Source organism: Alternaria metachromatica (assembly GCF_023757995.1).
Source record: "Alternaria metachromatica strain BMP 0045 chromosome Unknown scaffold_2, whole genome shotgun sequence".
Lineage (NCBI taxonomy): Eukaryota > Fungi > Ascomycota > Dothideomycetes > Pleosporales > Pleosporaceae > Alternaria > Alternaria metachromatica.
In genome coordinates, this window is record NW_026055493.1 from 929,013 (window position 1) to 946,632 (window position 17,620).

A 17,620-nucleotide genomic window follows, 5' to 3' on the forward strand; every position below is an offset into this window, starting at 1 on the left:
ACTATTATTAGCCTTAGATATAATAGCTAGCTTAGCAGCAAGCTTCTAAGTATAGAAGGTAGATATAGTAATTAGTAGAGTGTTTGTAGTAGCTAACTTGCCTTTAGAGCGCGCAAGTAAAGCTATAGTAGAGAAAGAAAGTTAAGATAGAGTAAAGTAGAAAAAGAGAAGAAGATAGAGAAAGAATAGCAAAAGGCTACGCGCGCAAAGATAGAGTTAAGAGTAGTAATTACTATGCGCGAGAAAAAAAGTTGCAATATTATTATTTTAATAGCCTAGCTACTAAGCGCTAAAGAGCTCTTAGGTAAAAAAGTAGGGCAACTAGCGCATAGGTTCTAATAGTAGTACAGCACGTATAAACCTTCTAGAATATCTCTATAGATACACTAGCAATACACTAGAGATAATAGAATATCTATTAGAGAAAAGGCTAACATTATAGAGAGTTAAGCGCTAGATAGGTAGGCGCTATAGAAAAGCAAAGATTAAACCTAAGAAAGATATAGATCTAAGCCTAAGAGATTATTAGCTACTAATATTAAAAGTAATTAAGACAAAGTTTAGAATACACTAGAGAAATAGAGAAAGAGGCTATAGGCTAGCAGAAGAGATTAAATTAAAACAAGAAGAGTAATAAAGAGAAATATACTAGAATAGAAATAGCCTAAAAGGATTTTGCATTTAGATTTCTAGGCAGAAGTTTAGCGCATAGTATATTTAGATTAAGTAGATAGAATCTAGTAATATAATAGGTAGAAAAGAATATCTAAGAGCTATTCTCTTATTTATACTTAAGAAGAAGAGAAGGTCTTTTTCTTAAGTGTAAGAGAGATGTAGTAGTAAAACTAGTAATATAATAATAGGCTAAATAGCTATTAGGCTTAAGAGTTAGTGCGCTAGAGAAAGCTAGGTCTAAACAGCGTTTAGACAGGAACAGCAACTAGATATATATACATAATATAATTAACTATATTAAGCACCTATTCTAATAGAGATACTTCTAATTACTCTACTATAATAGTAAGAAAGTTAGTAATTATAAGAGGTTCTTTAACTTCTAAGAGCTTAAAGATCTTTACCTTCTAGTAGAGTATTAACTAGTTATTAAACTACTTCTTAGTAGTTTCTTTCTAGATCTTCTTAAAATAAGTATAATACTTTACGCAAACTATATATTAAGTAGTTTAATTAGTAAAAGTAAGTATAGTCTTAAAAGTTTTTATAAGAGACTAGACTATTCTTTTATTATTACTTATAGTTGTAAGTAATAGGTGCTTAGGCGTAATAGTGCATATAATCTAGTTCTTAACATTATTAATCTTCTTACTCTTTCTTAACTACTACTTAGACTTATAGTTCTAGATAGCTATAAGTATAGTACTATTCTTAGTCTTATAATTATAATCTTATAAGAGAGTATTATACTTATAGATAGCTTTATTATACTTATTCTTTTAATTCTTAGTTAGCTCTATAAAGAGAGAAGCTAAAGCTATAGGCTCTAGAACTAGAAGGTTAGAGAACTTAGGCTCTTAAGTATTTATATATTTAATATCTAGAAGATTAGAATTAATCTCTTTCTAGATACTCTTCTTATTATAGTATTGCTTAAGAAGCATAAACTAGGTATTCTAGTTAGATTACTTCTTAAGAAGTACACCTATAGCTATAATAGCTATATTATAATTACTTATATCTATAGAGTTAGAGCGTAGAATTAATATAGAGATATAGAGAATAATAAAGAAGTAGGTAATTAAGTAATTATATAGAAGAAGTTCTAATTACAGAATATTTAGAGAGAGTAGAGTAGAAATAAGATTAATTAATCTATCTTCTAGTAAGCTTTAATACGTAGTAGAAATTAGTTCTATAATTAAGTAGCTAGGCTTATAACTATTAGAGCTAGAGATAATTAATAATTAGAGATAATTAAGTATATTATAATTATACTACTACTAAAGAAAGTTAGAATAAAATCTCTAGCTATATACCTAAGAGCTAAGCGATTACGTGCCTGTAATTAGATAATTATAACTACTCTCTAACTTTAACACTATATAATTAATATTAGTAGTAGCCTTTATAAAGTATAAATTATTTCTTAATTATTTTCTAAATAATTCTAACTATTCTTTTAGAGAAAGTTTACTAGCTACGCCTTTCTTAGAAACTACCTACTTACTATCTATAAATTAATTATAGCTATAGCTAGATAAGTTAGTATACTCTCTAACTAGCTAATTTAGCTTAAATTAGGTAAGTTTAAATTATTTTTTAATTATTTCTAAATTAATTCTACTTAGTTTTCTATACTTAGATTATAGCTAACTATAATATAATTACTAACTTCTCTCTCTCTATTACTAAAGAGAATTTAGATTAATTCTTAAATAATTTAGATAAAGAAGAAGAAGAAGAAGAAGAAGATAAAAAAAAAGAAGAAGAGTAGAAATAAGAAGATAAGAGCACTATCTCTAGCTAAAAGAAAGAAAAGAAAGAGAATAATAGCTCTTCTTAGAATACTATTTAGCTTAATAAAGATTAAACTTAAGTAAATTATTTCTTAAACGTTTCTAGATTATTTCTAACTAATATAGCTTAATTATAACCTTATAATAAATTATATCTAGAACTATTTCTCTAACCTAGATAATAAATTTAACCTCTCTTGCTAAGAGTGTAATATAGAAGACCTTAACACTAAAAACCTAGAGAGTAAGCTTTATTTAAATTATTTCTTAAACGTTTCTTAATTAATTTTAATAAAATTTAGACTATACTTTCTTCTATAATAAGTTTACTATATATACTTCTTAGTAGTTCTTCTATAACCTTTCTAGAGAGACCTTTAAGCCTAAGAGCCTAGCTACTTCTTTTAAGTCTAATAGTAATAAGAATTAAAACTATAGTAGAATTATTTATAGAATAATTAAGAAATAATTTAAGAATAAATAGATATATAAAATAAATTTAATAAAACTATAACTTTAATTATATTCTCTATAAGTTTTAAAAAGTAGAGATATTATAACACTATTAATAAAGGCGACAAGCTATATTTTAGTAAGTAAAATATATATTAATTAAAGTTTAAATAGCAAAAAGAGGCTTATATTTAAATCTTCTACTTTAGTAGAATTTATATAGCAAAGACTTATTATTTTTAAGTAGTAGGTAGTAAACTAATTAGAAATTAATTTTACTTTTTTTTTATTTTTTTTGCTTATTTAAAGATATAAAGCGTAGTACCTCTAATAAGAGTTTAGTAGAGAAGATAGCTAGTTAAGTAGTAGGTTAAATTAGCTCTAGATTAATTAGAGAATAATTCTAAAGTTTATTTTAAATCTACTTCTTAGTAATAGTATTTTCTTCTACTACTCTAGAGTTATTATAGCGCTTTATTACTTCTTAAAAGAAGTAATAGGTAGCGTAGTACGTTTATAGAAGTATTACACTAGCAGAATTTAGCGTAATAAAGTACTAGAGGTAGATTTTATAAATATATTTAATAAGGTTTAATCTTCTTTTATAGCGCTACTAGAATTAGTTTAGAATTAATCTATAAAGAGCTCTAAATAACTATTAGACTTACACTATAGAGACTTAAGAAGCTTTTATTATACTTTACGTAATAGAAGAGTTCTCTATAGAAGATAATATATCTTCTCTCTAAGTTCTTAAGGTTAAACTCTATAGAGCTACGTAGAAGTGTAGTAAAAGTAGTATATTAAGTATATATAGGCTAGAATAGTTAGTAATTAATTTAGAATTAGTTAGATAGAGATAAACTTTATTAGAAAGAACTCTACTTACTATGTTTAATATAGAAAAGATAGAATTAGAAAGTAAGATAGATTTTAGTAGATTTTATCTAGCGCTAAAAACTCTTTAATTATACTAACTATTCTAAGACTAGTCTAGTTTTCTCTTAACTAGTTCTAGATTAATTTATACTAGAGGTAAATCTATAGCTTCTTTTCTTAGAGCTCTAACTTAGTCTTCTTAGTTTAGATTTAAAGTAACCTTTTTTCTTATTAAAGTTTTACTCTTTTATACTCTTTTTTAAGCTCTTACTTCTTTTCTTCTAAGTCTATATCTAGGTTAGAGTATTCTCTACGTAGATTAGTTCTAAATTAATCTAGAAATAGTTATACTTATAGAGCTAGTAATAAATTAGCTCTAAAAGAGAATAAGGCTAAAGATAATAACTAGAATATCTATATACGCGAGCGCTGCGCTGCTAGCTAGAAGCTTAGACGCTAGTAAGGTTACTATCTTAATAGCCTAGGTAATTTAAGTAATTTAAGAATATTATCTTTCTCTTTATTTTCTTTCTCTTATTTCTTACGCTCTAAATAGTTTAGAATTAATCTATATATAGATAACTAAATACTTACTCTTTTCTTACCTTATATTATTATAAAAGTAGCTACTTAGGCTTAAATTTTACTTTAATTTATACCTAATACTATACTTTTTATAGATTTTATATTTCTATATATTTTATAAGTCTATCTATATAGCGCTATATAAAATTAGTTATAAAATAATTTAGAACTAATTTAATATATAGTCTAATACTAACTAGAAGCTTATATTTTAGGCTAGTGTAATAGCTTTTTATATATACTTATTCTGTAGTATTTATATAAAATTCTAGTATATTCTAGGTAGCTCTAGATATACTACTATAGTGTATATTTAATTCTATAGTAATAATAAAGTTTTTCTTATTTTTTACCTATTCTTTAGCTATAGGTATTAGAGTATTTTCTTAGAATAGTTTAGAAACGTTTTAGAATTAATTTAGACTACTTACTAATAAGTAGATTATATAACTTAAAATACTTAGCCTAGCTTACTATAGTAAGTAGCGCCTTTATTCTACTCTATAAAGAATTTTTAATATATAGTATACTAAAATAAGCCTTATTAATAGTATAAAGAAAGTAAATAATATAAAATCTTATATAGTAGCTAAGGTAGTACTTCTAGTCTCTATTAAGCTAGTTAAGGCTAGTAAGGTACCTTCTAAATTCTAAGCTAAAATAAGCGTAGATTAATTATAAATTAATTTAACTTACTAGCTATCTACTTAGTATTTATATTAATAGTAATACTATAGAAACTACGTGCGTAGAGATACTACTATTATACTAGCTAACCTAAACGCTTCTTAATAGTTTAGAAGAAGGTAGTAAATATCTTTTAGTATATCTTAGAGAACTTAGCGTTAGTAGTAAGGCGCCTAAATATAATAACTACGTAGATTAGTTATAGATTAATTTAAAAGTAATTTATATACTCTTTTTATAGCTTTTTAGCATAGTAGTAAAAAGAATTTCTTTCTAACTATTATAGTAGCGCTTAAAAGATATATCTATCTAGAAGGTTTCTTATTTTATAAGTAGTTTAGCTTACTTATTCTATACTTAGATAATAATATAGCCTCTACTAGCTAGTAAGATTTAGTAGATATATACCTACGTAGATTAATTTAGAAATATTTAGAAAATATTTTAGATAGCGCTTATAGTAGTAGAGTTAGAATAGTTTACTCTTCTTTTAAAAAAAACTCTCTCTAGGCTAGCGCCTAGAGAAAATATAATTAATCTTTAAGTAGTAGCTATTCTTATAAGGTAGTCTTTATTTATCTAAGTAGTATAAAGTTTTTTAATTAATAAAACTCTACGCTACTTTAAGTAGAAAGTAAACTAGTTAGACTATAAAAAGGTAGCTAGAATAGTTTAGAAATAATTTAGAATTAATATCTATAAAATAGCTTATATTTTATAGTATTTAGTATTAATATTAATTAGAATATATAAACTATATTCTTAACTAATTCTATATCTAGCTACTAAGGTAGAAAAAGTATATACTAGTATATACTAGTTAAAACTACTACAAAGTATAGAATCTACTTAAAATATAGAGAGATAATAATATTAATTACTATATTATAGTCTTATAGAATAAGTTTATCTTAACTCTAGGTATAGTTAGTACTTAAAATAGTTTAGAATTAATCTAAAAATATTCTTTAAAAACTTACTATAGTCTTTTAGACGTAAAATTTAGAGCTTAACTATATTATAGTTCTTATAAAAGCTCTCTACTCTACTATCTAGAAAAGCTTATAGGTAGGTAATATTAATTCTTAGTAGTACTCTTTAGATATAGTACTCTATATTACTTAGAGCGTAATTACTATAGGTAATAAACTAAGAGGTAGGCTCTATTACTTACTAGAATTAGTTAGAAATTATTCTAGAAATAGTTTAACTATATATACTATTAATTCTACCTAGAATAACTCTAGACTATAGAAACTCTCTCTATTAGTATAAATACTATCTCTAAACTAACACTAAAGCCTATTAAAGTAGCTTTTAGCCTTTCTTCTCTTTTTATTTTACTTAATTTAGTTTATAGATATTTTTATCTATCTAAGTATTTTATATAAGCTTTTATCTACTTATAAGTAGGTAAAATTCTATAATTAATTCTAAATATATTTATATATCTTAATACTAGAGTACTTAAAAACCTATCTTAAGGTAGTTAAATTTAAGAAGAAGCTAAAAGTCTTTTTTTTCTTTATCTTACTAGCTTTATAGTATTAAAACTACTTATACTAGATTAGTTTTAAATTAATCTAGAAATAGTCTACGTAGGCTACTTACACTTTTAGTATTTTATAATACTCTCTTAACTAAAGAATATTACTTATTTACTTTTAAAACTTAAATAATATAAGTATAGCCTTTAGAGTCTATACTAAAGTATTAGAGTAGATATATAGTATACTTAATAACTTTAGCCTTTAAAAGAGGTGCGCTACTATTTCTAGAAGTAAGTTAAACTATACTCTAGTTTAAATAAGTCTAGAATTATTCTAGAATTAATTTAACTATATATCTTAACTTAGTCTTTAATACTACTATTATTACTCTTACTAGAGCTAGATAAATATAGGTTAAATCTTTTATAGATATCTAAGTCTAATATATTAAAGTTAAAAAATTTAAGCTTAGTATTAAATATAGGTAAAAAAGGCTCTATATTATAATATAGGTATAATTTAGTCTAAATTAATTTAGAATAAATCTAAGAATTATTTAAATTAAAAATTTTATTACTAAGTATACTAATTTTCTTAAGTAGTATAACGCTAGTATACTATATTTTAAAAATTACTTATTTGCATTAGCGCATGCTATGTCTTAGCGCGCCCTTAGTTAGATAGACTGTATGCACCTAGCAAGGCTACCTAGGTATCCTCCGGCGCGCCTCCCTAAGTAATGGTTTCTCACGTTATCACTTCACAATCAAAACACCATCAGATGAAGTCTGCCGTGGTATGAAGCTCAATTGGTAGCCACCTAATCGCATGTCGACATCCGCGGGGACCGGGGTTGGGCAACAAGGGATTGCCTATTGTAGCCTAGCATACATTCAGCACTGCGGCACAGTAATCGTATCCGACATGTCGGTCTTAAGACGGCCTTGTCCACGATGTTTGCGATTACTCTCTACGATCTTTGATCTCTATCTTCTCTCAAATTTGAGCTTTCGTTTGAGATTCGCACGCGCAGCTCAACACACCTTATACACTCATAATATCTTAACCGCTTCGCGATTACGATGCAAGCCAGCTCATCTGGGAACGCACCATCGGGTACCGGGAGACTCTATGCTTTCTCCGCTGCACTATCGGCACTCGAGCAAACCAATCGGGCACGTCTCGTCGGCGTGGGTGGTATTACTACTACAGCGTCTGCTCCAGCTCAAATCGCCGAATCGTCTAGCACTACTCCCACTGGGTCTGTTTCAGCCCAAGCTACCGAGTGGTCTAGTAAACATAACGGTAAAGGCAAAGGACGCGATTCTAAAAGCCAGGCGCCAAGAGTGCGAAAGAAACGCACACTAAAAGATCTCGTGTGGGTGTGTGAAGAGCTTGGAGACACGAGCGACAAGTCGCACCTCCTTGTGGAGTGGAAGTCCCTCCGCAAAGATCAAGCATGGAAAGAACTTCCTCCCATTGTCAGGTTACGGAACATGATACACAGGCTGGTGCTTAAGCTGGAGCAATTCTCTAGAGAGCTCGAGACCGAAGGTGGAGCTTCCGGCAAAGTCCGGAACGTTGCCAGAGAGCGATATTGGGAGGCTGATTCACCTCTAACGAACCCAGGTATGTTGGATGGTATGCATCTTTGAACATGGTGGCATGTGTGCTTATCATGGTGGTTAGAGAACCCATTGGAGGAAGATGTACCGGTATCTCATTGGACCGCACTCCAAGTCGAAAGCTGGGCTCTTTACCTAGAGTCTCAACTCCTGTTCGCCAGTGTCGGTGTAAGGGTCAGCCTGTTTCATGATCTCGTTTCCACCGTGGAGACCGAAGATGAGATAGCGACGCAGTTCTGGGTCGATGCCATGAACCGACTCTTTCGCCATCCCAATCATAACCTGGGCTCTGCTTCGGACATCATCGATACCCATTTCGGAGACGACTGGGCCCCTACATCTGAAGTCAGCGATTCGGACACTGTATCCTCAGTGGATTCTGACTATCCCAACAAGATATGGTACATAGGTTATACGCTGAGGGCAGATATGGAGATCCCCATAACGCGTTTTGCATCACGCATATTTCTCGAGCTGCAGCGAATGTCGGAAATTCCGCGTGGCCGTGTCAGAGCGTTTTCGCTTGCTCTCAAGCTGCGCATGGACGTCCTGGGAACAAGGCGATTGAACCTGTTCGCAAATTTACTGCCTCTTGACGAGATAGAAGCGTTCCTCTTCGATCAGATCGGTCAAGAGCGCGACAATTTGTACCCAGAACTTCCACTGGACTTTGCCCAGGCATTCCTTTATCTGGATTATTTCGGCTGCGCTGAATCAGAAAGTAAGACGTCCTATGTATGACATGGTCTTATGCAATAAGCTGACATATTGTGATAGGCACAAATACCCTTGCTCAACTCGCATCTCTTATCGACACCATGTTACCACTCGTATCGCGAGATTTGCGGCGAGAATATCGACGGAATCTCAATCTGGCTTTTGGCCGGCGACTGCCACCCGATGTGTACGAGGAAATAGTGGACCACATCGAGGATGCGCATGCTCTTCCCAAGAGCCTCGTTGAGTGGAATGAGACAATACACTACGGGCAAGTCCCCGGCGCATGATATTTGTGGATGAATTGGTTATCGATCAATAGAGATCTGAATAGTGACGTTGGTGGATGGGTTGATCATTCAAAGTTTCGCTCAGCCTACTGTAAAGACGATTCTTTCTTTTGTCAAAGACAACATGAATGGCAGGGATTTACGCACTTTTAAGATATCAGTCTTCTGTACTTTGAGTCATGCTAATAAGGAACAGTCACATGCGAAGAGGATTCAGGAATAGGACTAATGATGTGATATTGCTATAATACAGGATTGAACCACATCCACCAGGCAAACAGAAAGTTAAAGGGGTGTTCTACTAGAGAACCCGTGCCCATTAAAAAACAGAGGCTCACTAATGCAACGCCTCGCTTATAGACACAAAGAATGGGAAGTATACACAAATCTCCGAGTAAATCCTAGCACACGAGCTAGCTTCTTAGACACACTGGGAGTACCAGTCGTTGGCAGCCTTGCAGCTACCCTTGGCGCAGCACTTAGCACCGGTGAAGCCCTTGCCACCGCACTGTCCGTACATGGAGGCGCAGCCAGCAGCGGGGGCAGCCTCCTTGGTAGGGGCAGCAGGGGCGGGAGCGACGACAGTGGCCATGGTGGACTTAGCAGGGGCAGCGGGGGCGGCAGGGGCAGGGGAGACCTCCTCCTTGGCGGGAGCAGAGGAAGAGCCACCAGCGGCAGCACCGCCCTTCCAGACAGCAGGGCCGGGCATGGGGAAGGCCTTGCGGCCGTTGTAGATGCTGAAGTTGGCGTAGGGGTCGGTCGCCTTGTAAGCACCGGGGAACTTGACCATGGGGCCAGGCTTGCCGCTACCACCGCCGGTAACCTTGACCTGCATGCAGGAGACGTAGTGCTCGGGCTGGTTGACGTGGGAGCGGTGAACACCAATGTGCTCGAAGCGGACGAGGTACTCGCCGTCGGGGGTGTCCTTGGGGATGGTGGCAGTGACAGTGTCCTTGTTGTAGGTGCACCAGGAGTTGCTGGTGAAGTCACCGCTGCCGCAGTCACCCTCATCGAAGATCTTGAACCAGTCACCAGATCCGTCGTAAGACTGGACGCTGCCGGGAGCAGCGGACATGTAGACCAGGGCAGGGCCCGGGTGCTGGAACTTGGCACCAACACCGAGCTTGGCGGTAACGTCGTCGCCGGCCTTGACGGTCAGGACCTGGACCTTGCCGCCAGTCTTAGCGGCACCCTGGTTGCAGACGATGTCGGGACCGTCGGCGGTGGAGCCATCACGGATGTCGGCGGCCGGGTTGGAGGAGAACTTGATGGGGTTGTACGCGACCTTGCGAGTGGAAGGGCGGACGTATTTGAATTGCGGCTGGGCAACACCACCGATGAGGTTGGTGTCAAAGAAGTAGTGGGCGGTGGCCACTTGGGCGACGGCGCTGAGAACGATGGCGGAGGCGGAGAACTTCATTCTGGCTAGCAGTAATGAAACTTGTGTAGTAACTGGTAAAAAGAAGTGAAGGAACGAATGTAAAGTGCTGAAAAGCGAGTGTAGAAAGCGATTGAAACGAATGTATTGCTTGCTGGTGAGCTGTAGATGTTGGACAGTCGTCCTGATTCTTATATCAAAAGTCCTCCACGCATTGTACCAAACATCTTCATGCAAGCCAGGCGCCTAGACACCGGTGACCTGGTTCCCAACGGACGACAATTTCCCGTTGTAGCAATTCCAGGAGATAGGATGTTGGTTTCATCGACAACTACAGTCTTCCTTCCGTGATTGTGGGTGTTCTGGATCGCTTGGGAAGTGGACATGACCGTGATCCTTAGGCCGTTCTAAGCGTAGCAGCGCTTGTGAAAACATGCGACTCATTGAAAGGAGGCACGGAAGCTACTGGTTCGGAAAGTAAAGTCAATGCGGATGTGATTTCTACGGGTCCTGCCAAGGTCGTTTACTGACACTTCATTGCAGTCCGCGATGTGGCGAAACACTGGTCTCCTGTGTGGAATGCTTGACAGGCGTAGCGCCGTTTCGTTTAGAAACACTTGACGCCCATTTCGTCCAGAAGAGTGTTAGAAAGAGGACTTCCATGGCTGTGATTCGGTGGTTGCGTGCACGGACCAGGAGTTGAGTGCCGGTGGTTATACTTCGTAACGTACGGGCCGCTGTCTGTCAACACCAGCTCCACCCGATGCCGATGCCTAGCATGCCGTGTGGAAAGTTTGCGCGACCGCCGTCGTTGCCAGCATGTCGGACCCGCTAGTGGAGCGGATTATGGACGTCGGGAGTTGCGCGCAAACGATATCAGATCGTTCAGAGAGTGACCGCGATTGACCCGCTGACAGGTGCCAAGGTATGTGAGATTCTGTGAGAACTCTTGAAGTCTCTTGTGGCGTGACAAACCGGAAATTTGATTGCAACGTCCGGATAGCGTTTCCTTGTGTTGCCCAGGTGTGGTACACAATCTGCGGTGCATGAGTGTTCGATACGTTAGATACGCGATAAGGCAGAAAATTTCACTGCAATGGGTTTCATCTAGCAAGAGAAGGGAACGGAGTGGGGCTGTTCAAGGAACAGCTAGTTGTGACATGTAACCCAGTTCATGTCATTTCACAAGGAAACACTCCGTTTGGCTGGGTCTCTTTTCCTCGGGTTCGACCAGCACGCTCGGGTAGTGAGCCGAACGCGAGCGCCTCGCTTTCGTTGTATCCGATATTCTCATTGATGGAACTCCTGGAATCCATGCCGTTCAGCGCGTGGCCACTGCGCCCCCTGATCCCTCTGTCGTTGGGCGGAACCGCACGTCACTCAGGGATGTTCTCTCAGTCTGGGCACCCGCCCTATCCTCCGTAATATGCATGCCGTACAAGATTTCTGTGCCTGGTATGATGATATTTTCGGGGCGCGTTGTCTTATCTCTTCCATCATCCTCTTTCTGTAGACCAGGAAGGCTGAACTTCATGTTTTTGGAGTTCACTTTGCCTTCCACTACATAATCAAGAAAAAGGCGATTCGGCCTTGACTTCATGTCGCCGTAAAGAAACTCTTCGTCGTAGTCATCTGCATGGTCGTGAGGAGCTAGTCTCACATTGAGTTCGTTCAGATATAGAGGGAAAAGCCCAGCGACTGAGTTATAGCAACAGCGAGATCCTCGATCCGTGCGCAGTACTTGTGCAAATACTGTCACACGCCGTAAGATGTGAGATCGAGGCGTGGATGGTACCACACAGACAAACATCTTGGCTCGTGGCGACAGGGTTCTGCATGCTCGTTGACGTAGTTGTCGAGATCGAAGGCAGGACTAAGTTCGTCCAACATATTTTTCTGCAGCTGCCTACGGCTGAAGAATGCCGCAATGAACTCGATACCAAGCTCGGGCGAGATATGCATGTGATGGCATGTCAACAGGCGTATTTATGAGGGCAGTGAGAGCAAGCGACTTGCTGACTGAATACTCATGGGGCGAATCGGTAGATTTCTTTCCAAAAATCTCATCTCTGTGACAGCGGCGCTATGTGCGACTCTGACTGTATTGCCGCTCAAGTTAACCTGTGAGACCATAGTTGAGAGTTGATCATTGTCGGCTGGGTGGATTGAAAGCGAAGAGGGATTTGCCATGTTGGTGAATTTTCCCAGGCGTGTATGTATGAATGATGAATCGAGTGCGCCTTTGACTCAGACTACGGTCTGGTCCTCCAGGGAGGTCATTGAGATGGTACTTTGGTATACGCTATGATTGCGATAGCTTTGATGTGTGTATGAATGACGGGGCTCTACGTGTCGAGTTTTTCTCTAGCTTCGATGTCTGAGGTGTACCAAAGTTGAAGAGCCAACCGAAGCTGACGCTCACAATCAACACGTGGTGGTGGCTGATAAGAAGTGAGGTGGCACGTCACTTCCATGTAAGGGAGCCGCTAGACTCCTTTAGGCTAGACCTGTTAAGACAAGCAATACCATCGGGGTTCTGGGCACTCCTCTACGTGCTGGGCTTTACTGCTACGCAATGATAGCATGTCTCTGTGAGAGGATATTTAACAGCTTTGTGTTGCATTTGTGACATTTACGTGGTGCAGTCGACCCGCTTTTGTGAATTGGCACGCTGTGCGCTGTCGGACTTTCCACTTCCAGATACCGTTGTTAGTTTTTAGAAAAAGAAAACCCACCTGCAACATACCACTCTATCTGGTTGGGCTACACAGCCATAGCATGGTGGGAGGATCTAGATCATATGCTGCAAAAATTTGAAAATGATTCAAACGACAAGTTTGGTGAACGGAAGATATTCGTTCAACATCAGCTAAGAGTGGTGTATATAGCATCGCCCAACATGCGCATACGAACATCATGACAAAACAACACAATCTACCAAACAATATCATCGCTCAAGTGCCTAGTGCTTAACTTGCAATATCACAGTCTAGAACTCACCACCGCCACCTCCAAGAGCAGCAGCACCCCAAATCCCCACCAGCCCCCAAACACCCACTCTCCATCCACGCCACAACCCATGCATACCCTGACCCTTCCTTGTACGCGGCGGCCTAGAGAAACCCATCGCCTTTGCACTCGCCGCCTTAGCAGCATTCGGTGTAGAAACACTGATGCCTTCTTCACGGGCGATGAACCACATAGTACCCAGCACACCCCTGTACTGACCCGGCTCCACGATAGTCTTGAAGCTCTGGTCAGAGGAGCTTGGTTTGTCCAGACCATAGGCTGGGCTCTTAGCACGGCTGGGTGGGGCCTGGTACTCAGACGCCAGACGCTGGGTTTCGTGATCCTGGAGTGCGGCGACCTGGCCGCGGCGAAGGACGGTCTCGAGAGGAAGGCGGATGAAGAGCTCGGATATGGAGGAGAGAAAAGTGCTGAAGGAGTAGGTGGTCGGTGTAAGGATAGGGTCGATGCTGAGCGTTGAACGGAGGAAGAGCGGTGTCGAGGAGGAAATGAGAGTGGGGACGCAGGCGTGCATTATGGTAGCTGGGAGGAGGCTGGGGGCGACGGAGAAAGAGGGCAGAAGGGAAAGACATGGGTATATAGATCGTGGAGAGGATGAGATGGGGGTGATGATGAGGCGTGTGCGCACCATGTCGAGGGGTGCGAGGAGAGTGGCTGCGATGGCTGTAGCAGCGACAGCAACACCGAGGGACGTCAGTGGGCTTGGGCTGTCTAGAATATCCAGCCCCCCAATTCCACTTCCTGCTGAGCCCACGAGACCTGGGTCTGGTATGTTCAGCAGAGCTGAGATCAGACTCCTGAACCAGCCCTCAGTCGTCTTGAGCAGGAAATTGTAGATGAAAGTGCAGTTGGTGCCCTTCCACACACCCCACGCAGACTCCTTCTGCCACAACTGTCCTATCACTTCGAGGAGTGAGTCTGGACGCTTGAGATCTAGTTTCCGTACGGCAGATGGTGGGGGCCGTGTGGGTGTTCGTGACCGGGATCGGCTATCGAGGCGTCGCTGGCGTCGTCGTGGAGACCTCGATTCTGAGACTCCCGATCGTGAAACAGACGGCGAGTATGGCGACGGCGACGTGGGGTTCATGCGTGGGGCAGTGGATGTGAAGTAGCCCGGTGAGTCCTCGTCAGACTCCTCATCAGAGGGCGGATACTGCTTCGATTAGCCCACATTCACATGTCAAAAGCCCCTCCAGTGCCCAATACATACATCCTCAAACTTCCCACTGGCAAAGCTCTGTGGTCTGCTCTTGTGACCAAACTCCTCACCTGTCAAGCCTGCCAACTGTCCCTTTGCCTCGTGTATCTGCAAGATCGTCTTCGCGACCTCGAATGGTTGGGCGAGCAGGACGCTCGTGTAATTCCACAGAGCATGGTCGAGCAGTTTCTTTGCATGCCCGGCTACGGTAGGCGAGGCCTCTGGGAAGTACGAGTCATAGTCTAGGTCGGAAAGAATGTCGCGTGCCTGACTGCCCAGACTCGATTTGCTACTGTTGCTGGGCTTGAAAGCGGGCGGTAATGACGCGGACGTCTGGTTCTGCGGGACGTCGGGCGGGGGGCCAATAGATGGCGGGATGTAGTAGGGTCGTAGGGGGTTCGGGGCATCGCGAGAGGTCGCCATTCTATCTGTCGTTTTTGCGGTAAAGATTACGTGAGGCTGGCGATGTTTATCGTTTTCTTACCCGCGGTGGTGGATGCGCTGGGTAGATCGACCGGGATCGTGCATGGCCTGTGCGTCAACATTTCTGACGTCTCACAGCATTCGGAATTATCGGCGCATTCACTCGTTGTGACACGGCAAACACTGCAACCCCTTCGCTTCCGTGTCTCCTTCTCCTATTAGACTCCAATCTCGGCCGGCTATCGGGCATCAATTCGGCGTCATGGCTGCTAGAAGAGCTTGTGTCAACGCCTTGGAGGGGAGGATAGCGGGCGCAAGAGGCGCATCGTCGAGTCCGAGGAGGTTCGCCAGCAATTGGACGGCAGCGACATGTCGAAGATCGATTCAGATACAGACAACGGCAGTGTCTACACTATCAACATCGACTATTCTCAAAGCAACAAGCCCCTCATGGCTTCAGAGTCGCCGCCAATTCTCCTCATCGCCCGTATCCCGCCACGGTCACCTGGATCCACCCCGACCGGGTGAAGAGTACGTCAAAACATGTCCAAACTGTACCGACTTCAACCACTGACGCCTTCTAGACGCAAAGTCACATTTGTAGACAAGGATGGCCATGCCTCCACATTCGAAGTAGCCGACGGCGACAACCTCCTCGACATCGCACAAGCCAACGACATAGAAATGGAAGGCGCGTGCGGTGGATCTTGCGCATGCTCAACATGTCACGTCATAGTCGAAGACGAAGCCTACTACGATAAGATGGAGGAGCCGGATGATGACGAAAACGACATGCTGGATCTGGCATTTGGACTTACCGAGACGAGTCGCCTGGGGTGTCAGGTCAAGATGAGCAAGGAGCTCGATGGACTGGTCGTGCGACTGCCGAGCATGACGAGGAATCTGCAGGCTAGCGATTTCGACAGCAAATGAAAAGACTTGGGAGAAGAGTCGTGACATATTGGGGGAGATATTGCACGACATCTGTTGGAAGGCATTATGGGTCATATCGCATACAGCATTTGAGACGACATGTATTATACGAACACTCCGCTTGCAGATGAACTGGCGTTGAGTACGACTCTGAACTTATGTATAGTATATGGTATCATGAACATATCCAAACTATGTCCCTTTTGTCCCAAACGCCGAGTTGTGCATATAAGTCGCCATCAGGCCTCCACGCTACCCTCCTTCTTCTGTCCTCCTGTGATCATGTCGAGGAAACCCTGCTTGCTCATCTCCTTGACCTTCTCCTCCCTCTTGTCCATGCCTACGACCATGCCTGCCTTGCTCTCCCTCTCGGCCTGTTCACCCTTGACCTGCGCCGCTCGTACGGCGTTGAAGAGCTTGATGACACCCTTCTGTGCAGTCCGCCTGAGCTCCTTCTCCTTCGCTGATGTGGCGGCTGTGCTGACATTGGGGTCGTTGAGGCCCAGAACGTCCTTCACGCGGCCCTTTTCCTGCGCCGCCTTCCGCTCAGCAACAATTTGTCGTCGCGCCTTCTCGCTGAGTTTCGAGTCGGCGAGCTCGCGGTTGGCGGTGGCAGCGTCTTTGCTGCGGGACAGAATGGGCTCGGAGCGTTTCGATGTCGTCAGCTTCGAACCAAGAATCTTGGAGATGGAGTTGGCGAAGGCTTCGGGGTCGTTTCGTTTCCGTACTTTGCGCGCGGCCGTTGTTGAGGTCTCGGAGGCATCTGATTCGGAGTCGGCAATGGAGAACTCATCCGCCTCAGGCTCAGAGTCGTCCATTTCGTCCACATCGTCTTCTGCGTCGCTGGGTAATGGCGCTTCGTGGTCGACGGGCGCAGTCTTCTTGAGTGCCGACTTTGCCGGGGCCTGTGCAGGTATGCTGGCCTTGAACTTGGGCTCAGGTTTCTGCGCGGGCGCCGCTTCGACTTCCTCTTCGTCGTCGCTGGCTGAAGACTCCTCTGCCGCTGCCGCTTGCTGTGCCGCCTTCTTGGCCTCGAACTTCGCTTGTTTCCTCAGCTGCTGCTTCGAGAGCTCTTGCTTTCCGGGCAACGTCGCATTGACACCAGACGGCTGGAATGGCTCCTCGGGCTCCTGGCTGCTTCCGCGCAATGGAGCATCACGCGCGCCGCCTTCTTCTTCGCTCGAACTGTGGTAGTTCTTCTGCTTCTTGACCTTTCTCTTCTCCTTCTTGGGCACCTTGCCGCGCAGCTGCTCCTCGGTCCGTCTCCGTTTCAGCGATGTGTTGACCATTGTGGCTGTGAAAGTCGGGTTGTGTGAATGCTGCAGGTAAATCGCGTCGCAGAAAAAAGTTCCAGGCGATCGGCGTTCGTAGCCCAAATGGCCGACGGCAAGCGCGCCCCGCCATAGTGGATTCCCCACAGAACACCACGAGAGGCACACCAACGAACACCCACAACTGTAC

General features: G+C 41.4%; 5 protein-coding genes across 5 annotated transcripts; 2 read left to right on the forward strand and 3 right to left on the reverse strand.

The window, feature by feature from the left end:
• Positions 1-8,064: 8,064 nt before the first annotated feature.
• Positions 8,065-9,200, forward strand: J4E83_001126 (uncharacterized protein; the record flags this gene model as incomplete). Its single annotated transcript, XM_049328083.1, has 3 exons — positions 8,065-8,197; positions 8,258-8,914; positions 8,971-9,200. The coding sequence occupies 3 exons, from the start codon at positions 8,065-8,067 to the stop codon at positions 9,198-9,200; spliced, it is 1,020 nt and encodes a 339-aa protein (XP_049192601.1).
• A 421-nt stretch (positions 9,201-9,621) lies between these two features.
• J4E83_001127 (uncharacterized protein) lies at positions 9,622-10,620 on the reverse strand (the record flags this gene model as incomplete). Its single annotated transcript, XM_049328084.1, has 1 exon — positions 9,622-10,620. The coding sequence occupies one exon, from the start codon at positions 10,618-10,620 to the stop codon at positions 9,622-9,624; it is 999 nt and encodes a 332-aa protein (XP_049192602.1).
• A 2,947-nt stretch (positions 10,621-13,567) lies between these two features.
• Positions 13,568-15,226, reverse strand: J4E83_001128 (uncharacterized protein; the record flags this gene model as incomplete). Its single annotated transcript, XM_049328085.1, has 2 exons — positions 13,568-14,758; positions 14,816-15,226. 2 exons carry the CDS (start codon positions 15,224-15,226, stop codon positions 13,568-13,570), a joined length of 1,602 nt encoding a protein of 533 aa, XP_049192603.1.
• Positions 15,227-15,595: 369 nt separating this feature from the next.
• On the forward strand, positions 15,596-16,159 carry YAH1 (mitochondrial matrix iron-sulfur protein; the record flags this gene model as incomplete). The annotated part of the gene is made up of 3 exons (XM_049328086.1): positions 15,596-15,631; positions 15,687-15,757; positions 15,811-16,159. The coding sequence occupies 3 exons, from the start codon at positions 15,596-15,598 to the stop codon at positions 16,157-16,159; spliced, it is 456 nt and encodes a 151-aa protein (XP_049192604.1).
• A 239-nt stretch (positions 16,160-16,398) lies between these two features.
• Positions 16,399-17,448, reverse strand: J4E83_001130 (uncharacterized protein; the record flags this gene model as incomplete). The annotated part of the gene is made up of 1 exon (XM_049328087.1): positions 16,399-17,448. One exon carries the CDS (start codon positions 17,446-17,448, stop codon positions 16,399-16,401), a length of 1,050 nt encoding a protein of 349 aa, XP_049192605.1.
• Between the last annotated feature and the right edge of the window lie 172 nt (positions 17,449-17,620).